At 32.1% G+C, this 12,253-nt stretch overlaps 1 protein-coding gene across 1 annotated transcript in view; it reads right to left on the bottom strand.

Annotated features, from left to right (window-relative positions):
- The window catches only part of LOC134723558 (hemicentin-1-like), a 94,496-nt gene that overhangs the window by 61,232 nt on the left and 21,011 nt on the right, over positions 1-12,253 (bottom strand). Inside the window, exon 7 of the mRNA XM_063587141.1 lies at positions 8,381-8,575. Within this exon, the coding sequence (XP_063443211.1) occupies positions 8,381-8,575 (195 nt within the window). The remainder of the gene's footprint in view (positions 1-8,380; positions 8,576-12,253) is intronic.

Below are 12,253 nucleotides of genomic sequence, written 5' to 3'. Positions count from 1 at the left end.
ATCAAACAGACTTCATTTAGATGGACGTGTCTTAAAAAATAATACAGTAGATACAACACAATTTTAGGGAAGGTGGGTTGGGGAGGGGGGGTAAAGATTGAAAAGAGAAACGTATTTTCTGTTTATTCATTATTTAAAATTTAGGTAATCTTCCTCGGTTTATCTTTCTCTTTTAAAGCATATCATGGAGGTAAAGAAATTCAAAAGCTCAATAACCCTTTCAGTAATGTTTTTTTTCATACAACGATTTGAAAGTACACAATTAATCGTCACTTATTAAATAAAAAATGGGAATAGATTTAACAGAAACATTTAAAAAAATCTACCATAAAATCGCAAATTTAATAAGTCTTAACAAAATTAAAACTTACCAAAGTCGTATTTCCCAATCTCTTTACCCTACAAGCCTACGAGGAACTTTCCTAGGATCCGTGGATTGCGGAACATCGTCCACGTCTTAAACGTTCTCGTAAATTAATGACGTCATGTGTTAAAACAGTTATTGGCCAATCAAAACGGTATATAGAGGTTAATCTGCACGCTCAGGTTGACCCTTTAACCCGAACTCCTACGTCGTTCGGGTTAATAAGGGTCACCTGAGCTGTGCAGATTAACTTCTATATACCGACTTGCTTGGTCAATAAATATAACAAAATACATGATAAAATAGAGAAAAGTTAACAAGGGTACATGTCGACCAAATACGTATGGTCACCGACTTCTAGAATTGTGTAAAAAAATGAATATATATATTGCAAATTCAAGAATAGGTAATGACAAAACAGTAGGAAAAATTACTTGTAATGACATTAGTGTCGTTGATTATCTAATACTTAGTTCTGATGTTTTTCAAATGACAAAGAATTTCGAAGTAGAAGAATTTAATCCTATCCTATCAGATGTCCACTGTAGCCTTAAGTTTACTCTGGAATCACAACCATATACTAATATCAACAATGTGAAAACCGTCGAGAAGCAAGTTATAAAATGGAATAATAATAAACAAGATAAATTTGTCAAATTTGTTAAAGAAAAAAAGTCTCTGAAGGAATACGGGACATAGAAACTATTTTTGATAAATTAATCGATCGAAATGATACTGTACAACAAACCGATATTGATACGGCAATGAATAAAATTTGTGAAATATTTAACAGCTCATCTCAGTGTTTGGAACAAAATGTAAAAACCAGAAATATGCAAAGCACACTGAAAAACCATGGTATAAAAGAGGACGCAAGAGCAAAAGAAATTTATTTCATCAGGCTAGACAAAGATACGGGAACTTAAAGAGTAAAGAAAATAAAAAGGCTTTAAAAGAAGCAAGTAAATCTTATAAAAAAGAACTAAATCAGAGTTATAATGATTTCCAAATAAATACCGCAAAAGATCTTAGAAAACTGGCTAAATCTTCCCCAAAACGGCTATGGCAAAAATTAAATAGTATAAATACCAACAAATCAAATAAAACTAATGCTGTTAAAATTGAAGACTTATATGAACATTTCAAACGTCTAAGCCAAGATGAAGTCATTGAAGACAACTCAGACATAGATTTAACAAAGGTACCACCAGAGAAACATTAACAGAATTTTAAATTCTCCAATCACAGAAGAAGAAATTTTGAATGTCGTAAAAAAACTTAAAAACAATAAGGCTTCCGGATATGATGGTATTGTGAATGAACATATTAAACATACGGTTAAGGAAATGTTGACCATCTATCACAAGTTATTCAATTGTTTTAAATACTGGGAAGATACCAGATTCATGGACAGTGGGAATTATTCAACCTATCTTCAAGAATAAAGGCAATCTATATGATCCTAGTTTGTACAGACCAATAACATTAGTGTCATGTCTTGGAAAAACTTTCACATCTATCTTAAATGAAAGACTTGGGGAACTGTCAACTGAGGTCAATCTGATTTCCGAGGCTCAAACAGGTTTCAGGAAAGGTTATAGTACATTGGATAACATATTTGTATTACATTCATTAATATCAATTTAATATCAAGCCCTTGGAAAAAAACTCTTTTGCACTTTTTGTTGATTTTTCGAGAGCCTTTGATACAATCTCTCATACATTTTTATGGATAAAATTACAAAAGGCGAATATTTCTGGGAAAATTTTTAAGGTAATATATAGTATGTATAGTGATGTTAAATCTTGTGTAAGGAATGGGAACGAAGTGTCAGCCGTTTTTAACTGTAACATGGGAGTGAGACAGGGAGAAAACTTATCCCCCTTTTTATTTGCTGTTTATCTAAACGATCTGGAGTCTTTCTTTGCTGAGAATGATGTTCAGAACTTGCAAGTTATCGAAAATATTTGCCACAATCATTTGCATATATATATTAAACTTTTAGTTCTTTTGTACGCCGACGACACTATAATTATATCTGAAACGGCCGAATCAATGCAACACGCCTTAAATGTTTTTGAAAGATACTGTGTCCGATGGAAGTTAAATGTTAATTTATCGAAGACAAATGTTGTTGTGTTCTGCAAACGGAAATGAAGAACATTACCAAAGTTTCAAATATTTAACCAGTCTATTGAAATTCAAGATTCGTGTCCATATCTAGGACTAACCTTTAATTACAATGGTTCATTTGCAACAGCGAAGAAACGTCTTAGCGAACAAGCACAGAAGCTCTTTGTAGTCTCTATACAAAGATACGTAACCTCTCAATACCTGTCGACTTACAATTACAACTGTTTGATGTACTTGTACTTCCAATTCTGACATATGGATGTGAAATATGGGGATTCGGAAACAACTACATGTTGGAAAAAATCCATCTACAGTTTTGCCGGAATGTGTTGAAAATTAGATCGTCGACACCAATTTTTTTTTTGACATATGGAGAACTTGGTCGTACACCAATAGATACCGTTATAAAATGTAGAATGGTGTGTTTTTGGAACAAACTTCTCACCAATGAAAATAAACTGAGCAGTATACTTTATCAAATTATGATCACACTTTCAAATGGATGGATTATATTAAATCGATCCTAGACAATGCCGGACTAAGCTATGTTTGGACTCAACAATCACCATTAGATATAAATCAACAAAAAATCGTACTGACAGAAAAACAAAAAGATTCATTCATTCAACAATGGCATAGTCAAATTGACAACTCATCCAGAGGAGAATTTAATGGACTTTTTAAAACAATCTTTGGCTTAGAAAACTATCTTTTAAAATTAACACCATTCGAACGTAAATATATTTCAAAATCAAGATGCTGCAATGTTAACATTCCAGTAGAGCTGGGAAGATGGTATAACATTCCAAAAGAAGAGAGGACATGCACTCTGTGTTTAACTGCAATTGGCAATGAATACCATTATTTATTTGAATGCAATTCTTTATTAGTAAAAAATATCAGAAATCAGCATATTCCAGAGTACTATGTGAAATATCCGAGTGAAGCAAAAATGAAAGGACTACTGTCATTGACAAATATTAACGTACTTAAAAATGTGTCTTTATTCATTTCAAAGTTAACAAAAATATTATAATATTAAAATATTATAATATTAAGTAAAGTAATTTTCTATATATTTCATTTCTAAGTTGTTTTATTTATTTCTTTAATTGTATGTGATTGTATTTTGTAATTTACCTCTTGTTTCACATGTCAATGTGACGGAGTGTTTTTGAAATAAAGCATATTATTATTATTGGTACAATAGCAATAAGTAAGTCGAAAACAACAATAAAAGGCAATGATAAAAAAAAAGAGAAACAATTGATCACAAAACTCAGAAAATTGTGCAATACGATCACTGCATAATAATTTGAATGAAATTAGGTGCCTCGTTAGGGTAAGCATTGACAGCTTCACTGCTGGATACTGTCGTGTTACTTATTGCAAACCTAAATTCGGTGGCAAATCGCATTCAGTTGTAAAGTTTAGAAAAAAGAACACGTCCCGCTTGCTAAAGCATATTTAAAAAAAAAGACGACATCCTTCATCATAAATCAGTATAATTGAAAAATACCTCCCTATTTCAAAAATCAGTCTGTACCTATCAATTCTTACTAGAACACACCGGCGAAATCGCGAGCATATACAGTTTGTAAACTGTTGTAGGATGAGTTTTTGTAAAAGATATTTATATAACTGGAGAATCATTCATATAAGGTATCAAAAGCCCTCTCCTTTTTATTCCAAAGTCCGTGATGTGTTTCCTTTTTGTTAAATTCAATTATTTTTTTGTGTTTCTGGCCTCATACCACAATTTTTCTTCCCCTTTGCTAGATTGCATTTTTTTTGTAAAAGTTAAATTGAATTAAATATTTGCACAGATTCAAACATGAAATACTGAAATGAAACTGCTTATATACCATTATTATTCTAATAAAATGTACTTCTAGGACAATTCATCAGTGCTTTTCCTTTTGAGAGCCCTATTAACATGCCAATGGTAGGATTTGAATCTCGTATAAATGACTAAGTCTCATTTGAGGGGTGGTCTATGGGGCCCTGATCCCGAAATCCCGAGTTTAAATTTACATTGAATATGACGTCATAACTTAAATAACGTCACAACTAAATCTCTAACAACAGAACCAATCTCGGAAACGTTACGGTATTTCCGTTTCTTTTACCAACAGGTTTGAATAAACAAAAAATAAAACTGATTTCGTCCCCATTCACAGGTAATGCCTGCCTCATATTAATTTTAAAGCCAAATTAGAGATTTTGCCCCATTTCACGGCCACTAAACATAGTAAATGATAGTGCCGAAGTGGCATCCGTATACTGACTATGGACACATTCTTGTTTCCACATGTTTTACTTATTTCAATATATATATGCAATTGGTATGACCCCTTAGATAGTAAATATTACAGAAAAAAGTAGACAGAATACAGATAGTCTCTGTATAGTATAGTAGTAGAATCGTAGTTTACAGGTGGATACACGCAAAAATATAACTGTCTCTACTATTAAAGGAGGCATAATAGTTGTGGTTCTTGCGATCTAAAATCCATGATATGGAGAACGCTCTGATTGGCTTATTTATTTTTCATTTTTGTAATCTATCATACGATTGGTTGTTCTTGTGCATGTTTAAAACCGGAAGACGTATCTATGACTAAAAGTCAGTCTGTAACGGAAACAATATCCGGACACCTATTTTGTCGTTTTTCTCCCAAAATAACTCAATCTAAATAATCATAAGAATGGATGACAAATGCGACTATGCATGTTACCTAAAGAACACAGAGGTATGATGATTAATTTATTCTAGAAGGAAGAGAAGCGACACACAAAATGAGGTCTTCTCGTTTAATAGTATAGATTAATAGTATAGATACTTATACCAAACAAATGCAACAAAAACGTGTGACTTTGAATTTTTGAAAAACTAAGGCTTTTCTACCTCAGGAATAGATTACCTTAGCTGTATTTGGCAAAACTTTTAGGAATTTTTGGTCCTCAATGCTCTTCAACTTCGAACTTTCTTTGGCCTTTTAAACACTTTTGGACTCGAGCGTCACTGATGAGTCTTTTGTAGACGAAACGCGCGTCTGGCGTAAATATAAAATTTTAATCCTGGTATCTATGATGAGTTTATTTGCAACCACTGGGTCGATGACACTGCTGGTGGAGATTTATTTCCCCGAGGGTATCACCAGCCCAGTAGTCAGCACTTCTGTGTTGACTTGAGTTATCATTGATATGTTCATAATTAGAAATTAACTGTTAACAAAACTTTGAATTTTTGAAAAACTAAGGCTTTTCTACCTCAGGAATAGATTACCTTAGCTGTATTTGGCAAAACTTTTAGGAATTTTTTGTCCTCTATGCTTTTCAACTTCAAACTTTATTTTGCCTTTTAAACACTTTTGGACTCGAGCGTCACTGATGAGTCTTTTGTAGACGAAACGCGCGTCTGGCGTAAATATAAAATTTTAATCCTGGTATCTATGATGAGTTTATTTGCAGGAGTACAGTTGACAACTTTAAATTTTAACCTCCTGGTTGTACCTGTGATAAATCTCCGTTCATATATGAATCGGCCGGCAACGTTATTACTGGTGACCTAAACATTGTCAATAACACTTCTCTGTCTTATTCCAAAAAGTGTTATCCAAAGGCTCGAAATATCATGTACCTAAATCTATCAATTGAAAACGCAACTTCAAATGGTGGATTCAGTCGATGCTTATGCCAGAAATGGGTTTAACGCAAGAAAGAGGACGTAGATACTTTCCCAAATGGATTAAGGCTGTGAAGTTGTTGATACAAACCAGAATTAAGACACTAAATGAGTCTATTAATACTAATCCTACATCAATCTTTTAAGACTGAAATGATACAAAATACATGTCCTACCCCATGACAAATATGTTGTTGTCCCCGCCGATGAAGACCTGCCGTTAAGTCACATTTAATAAACTGCTTGATAAATGAATAAGGTATCGATACTTCCCTTGGAAACTCAACATATACCCCACGACACTTACTAAAGAGACAATCCTGGATAATCATAGGTCTGTTCTATGTTCCTTAGGAATATCAACCAAAGAAGAACTGGATCTTCCATCACTGTATTGGATAGCTGAACTACATAAGTAACCTTACAAACGTATTGATAGATCTTCCACAAAACCTCTTGCTAAATTATATATCAGCAACCTATTCCGGAGATGGCGTGAATTAGAAGTGAATACGAAAGATCCAAAGATCTAAGACTTTTTTTTATCTTGCATTAGTATTAAAACATTTGACTTTTCTGCACTTTACACAAGTATTCCTTACTTAAACTGAAAGACAAATTAAAAGGGTTGGTACTGCTTTATTTCATAAAAAATTATGGCCAACGTAGATACAAGTACCTTTTCTTGGGAAGCGATAATTCCTTCGTAGTAAAAGAAACTAGAGGCTCTCAAAAGTCTGTGTCGCTCACCTGATTCTACTTTGGTTTTGAAAATCATGTAAAAATAGATTAAAATCATAACAGATACCCTAGCAATACAAGAATAAATCTGCTACTTAAGGGCCGCAGATAGTGCCCATAGTAATACCTACTACTTGTCGATACATTTTGTCGCCGAAACGGACATATATATTGTCCAGGAGAAAATTTAAAGCTTCAATCATATCTTCAAATTTCCATTAAGTGCGCGCATCTAGCATACTTTCCTTTTTCGTTACACAAGGCTTTAAGGTGGTATGGGAGTTTAAATTAAAAGTAATAGAATTTGTTTATACTTTGCCAAAACAAGTATTTATTGATTGATATATGTTTAAAAATATAATAAAAATGATAGGTAATCGCGCATTTTCTCAGGTTGTGATAAAATGAAACATTTTGTATGGATTATACAGGGGAAAACATCATTATGTGATTAGAAGCTTAACTAAATAATAGAATTGTAAAATAAAATACGATGATATAGCTTTTAGAAAATTCTATAGAATTTCAAAAGAAAATATAGGGTCACCGTTCGTTTTTTCCCGGCTAAAATACAAAATAGCAAAATTTTATGTAGATTCCTTCAGAAAACACACTATTTCAGAGTTACATCCCCAAACAATGCCAATTTAAAATAAAATATAATTATATATAATTTATAATCTGATGAACTCGTTCTTTTTAAAACAAATTCACATTAGTTATCTGCTTTCCTGCATCAAATATTGCTAACTTGATTGAAAATCTGGACGATAACATTCTCTTTTTTTTTACAATCATAGATGGCAAAAGACACCCATGCAACCTTTAACGAGTCACAGGAACAAAATTTGTAACGATATTTTCCAAAAGACATTTGATTAAATATGAAAACTTTTTCATGGTAAGATTGTGTAGAAGTTTAGTGTAAAGAGTAGAGAAGTCATAATTGACAACAGAATTAAAAGGACAATCAAAAGAATGGATTTTATTTAAAACCTCTAAAGAATTTTCAACACGCCAAAATAATTGATAACGTTATTTTCATAAGCTCAATTACAAAAAACAACCCCTCGGTGTCTTATACGACAAAAAAAAAATATGCATAATCTGTAATATAAAGACAACCTTACATTGCTACCGTAACGTTATAAACTGTTAATACTGTTAATACTTTACTACTTTTCTAATTATTAATTTATTATTATTAATTAACTTTCAATATACAAACATTTCCACGATTCCATAGAGGCCAGTATAGTTAAAAATATTTTTCCTTAACACTGTTTTTCAAATCCTGGCATATTTTGTATATCTACTGTTCTTTTAATAATAAAAACATGTAATTTCATATTGCCTCCTGGTATTTTTACTTATCTTACTTTTTGTTTGTTTTATAAACATTTTTTTATTACTTCTAGTATTAATTAGTTAATGTGTCATATTAAATTCTTACCCGAACAGTCCGGTGTGTAACAAGACTTTGATGATGTGATATAACGTGATCCAGAGCATGATTTTCCGTTACATGCAGGTGTAGGGTTGTTGCAAACTCGGTATCGACGTCTAGTTTGGTGAGGGTTCGGTAACTCCGTAACGGAACATTTCCCCCAGCTTTCCCATGTTTTCCAACTACTCCATCCACCATTTACTATACACAAACGCATAACAATAAGGTGAATTACAAGATGATATTTGTTTTAAACTCATGTGCAACAGATGGTTGACTGTTACTTCTAGTACAGTAATTTTCTTGTACACATGTATACTTTACTCATTTGAATTCAATTGTATACAGTTGAATCAAATAAAAAAAAAGAAATGATTATTTGACAGTGTTTGCTTTAGTTTAAAGGGAATATGTGAGTAGTGGATTCGTGAACGACAATCAATGCACAGCGTTAGTAAATATAACAAGTTGATTGTCGTTTCCGAATTTACTACTTCGAATGAACATATTTGTGATAAATAACAACTGTCTATTAAATGATTTGACAATAAAGCAAGGGAATCAAACACGACAAATTAACAAAAGTTAACTTATTTAATAGTTAACGTCTGGTACAGATTAATTCTGCAAATTATTAGAGAGTGAAAACAAAATCTTATTCAATTATCGCTGTAAGACAATTTGTGAAACCATGATTTATATATTGTCATATTTTAATTATTTTATTTTCTTTCAAAAAATAAATAAATGGGGAATGTGTCCACAGGGACACAGATGATGCCCCCGCTAGCATATAACGATATAAAGGGACATAACTCAACAACTGTAATAGTGACGCATCCAAAAATTGAATTTAGACTGAGTTTTGTGGTAAAAATCATTATATATACATTTCATTACATTAAGTTTAGACAAACTCAAATTAGAGAACGGAAAATTTCCGCAATTTTTCATTTGTAAAGGGGCATAACCCTAGAACGGTTATCAAAGTTCTTGTAATCACTGCAGTAGGAAGTAAAATTAAATATTGCATTGTATAAAGCATTGGTTGTAGTTGATTCAACTACCATTCTGTACAACAAGGCTCCGTGTTGAAGGCCGTACCTTAATCTATAATGGTTTACTTTTATAATTGTTACTTGGATGGAGAGTTGTCCCATTGGCACTCATACCATATCTTTCTATATCTAAAGAAAGATAACTATAATTCTCATAGAAGACTTTGAAATATTTTTAGAAATGAAGGGTTAACATTGCTTTTATTTATCAGTAGAAGGCAAAATTAAACATTCTATTGTATAAAACATAGACTGTAGTTGATTCAACTATAATCATGGACAAAGGAAGATAATTCAAATTTAAAAAATTACTGGATAAAAAATTTTGCTAGATTTTCCATTTGTAAAGGACATAACTCTAGAACAGAACAATAAAAGTGACAGCACCAAAATTCAAACTTTGATTTGTATAGTGTGGTAATAAACATTGTGTATAAGTTTCATAAAATTTGGTTGAGGTAGCACTCCACAGTTAGGTGTGTAGTTTCGCATTTTGGTCCCTGTGGATTTTTTAAATATGAGAGCTAGTGTGCAATAAAATTCATTTTTGGATAGCTGAGTATTAAAATAGCCTTTGTATTGGGTTTATATGAACATCAAGGTTATGTAATGTATGTAATATAGGCTGTTTTCTGTATGACAGTCCGTATTTGCATGTCCATACCATACATTGGTCCGGCAATTATTGTAATGTTTTTTTCCAACTTTTTATCGCACGAACTTTGTGATTGGATTTTACGAAAAAATGAGGCGAAAGTCACCTATTTTTTATTTGATCAGTAGGAAGATTTAAGAAAACAGTTTCTAAAAAGGTATCACTCAAAGGCATTGAAATTCTAGTTTGATCAAAATTTTGGGGGGATATATGACATGTTCACCCCCCTTTTTGCAATATTTTATGGTAAATGAATGCTGAATGTTGCCATGGATACACATAAAAGGAATTAATTTTCACCCTTTTAACTTTGATAAATTGAATCTATGGAAGATACTGATTACATACATATGCACATGTACAACACAAACAATTAGGTTAATGTATTAGAAATCCAGGAATAGGAGATGATAAAACATTTTGGGGCTCATTTTTAATTTTATTTTCTAACTGTGGAGTGCTACCTTATGGCACATCAGAAAGCACAGAAATGCACTTTTAAAGTTAAAATTGACCACAAATCTTTAGTCTTTTATGTTCTTGTTTTAGTTCTGAAGGTAAAAAAACTGCTAGGAATGCAATTTATGTAAATTTTATTGTTTATTGTCCTTAGCAACCAAATATACACATTTTGACACTTAGACATGTTGCGGTCTTAAATTTGTACCCCGTTAGCTTTGCCCTTGTAACCAAAGATTGCGCTTTATATGATAATCTTAGAATGTATCGCTTTATATTTTTGAATGCGAATAAGTCAAATAAACATTTTTAGCAGGATTTTATATCATAATTTGGCATTAATTAAATTTAATGATGCCAGTACTGTTAGAAATTTATACCCTGCTTGAGAGCTTCTAAACCAAGGTTAGGTATGCTATTTACAGCAAAAATTACCTATAAGTGCTTTCAAACACCTAAAACTTGTACAATTTGTCCTCTTTTAAGGTAATTTTATAATTTCAAATAAAAAAAAGGGAAAAGTTTTAGAAATTTACCACAAAAATGAGACAGACTTGAAGTTTTTCACTATGATCCAGCATTTATTTTAAAATCACTTTTTGTCGCGTTTCAACACCAACTGCTAACCTTCATAGAATCTTTATTACTGAACCAATTTTAAAAACTAAGGTACCATTTTCATCGTAACAACTAGTAGAACACAGAAAACATAAAAACAGTTGAGGCAGGAGGGGAAAAATTTCACCTTAAGGTAGCACTCCACAGTTAGGTGTGTAGTTTCGCATTTTGGTCCCTGTGGATTTTTTAAATATGAGAGCTAGTGTGCAATAAAATTCATTTTTGGATAGCTGAGTATTAAAATAGCCTTTGTATTGGGTTTATATGAACATCAAGGTTATGTAATGTATGTAATATAGGCTGTTTTCTGTATGACAGTCCGTATTTGCATGTCCATACCATACATTGGTCCGGCAATTATTGTAATGTTTTTTTCCAACTTTTTATCGCACGAACTTTGTGATTGGATTTTACGAAAAAATGAGGCGAAAGACACCCATTTTTTTTTTTATCAGTAGGAAGATTTAAGAAAACAGTTTCTAAAAAGGTATCACTCAAAGGCATTTAAATTCTAGTTTGATCAAAATTTTGGGGGGATATATGACATGTTCCCACCCCTTTTTGCAATATTTAATGGTAAATAAATGCTGAATGTTGCCATGGATACACATAAAAGGAATTAATTTTCACCCTTTTAACTTTGATAAATTGAATCTATGGAAGATACTGATTACATACATATGCACATGTACAACACAAACAATTAGGTTAATGTATTAGAAATCCAGGAATAGGAGATGATAAAACATTTTGGGGCTCATTTTTAATTTTATTTTCTAACTGTGGAGTGCTACCTGAGGCAAACTTCAGTAGGCGAACGGAAACGAAAAAAAATGCAACTTTAAGATTTGTAAAGGGGCACAACTCTAGAACGGTAAATGTGACGCCACCAAAATTCAAACTTGATATGTATTTAGTGGTTATCAACATTGTGTATTACTATTAGTTTCATAACATTTGGTTGAGGCACACTAATGTTAAAGAACGGAAACAAACTTTGGGACTTTGTGCGTATTGTTATGCGTTTACTTTTCTACATTGGCTAGAGGTATAGGGGGAGGGTTGAGATCTCATAAACATGTTTAACCC

This window comes from Mytilus trossulus, chromosome 1 (genome assembly GCF_036588685.1).
Source record: "Mytilus trossulus isolate FHL-02 chromosome 1, PNRI_Mtr1.1.1.hap1, whole genome shotgun sequence".
Lineage (NCBI taxonomy): Eukaryota > Metazoa > Mollusca > Bivalvia > Mytilida > Mytilidae > Mytilus > Mytilus trossulus.
Note: the sequence above shows the minus strand (reverse complement) of the source record. Positions and strands in the feature narration are given on the sequence as shown.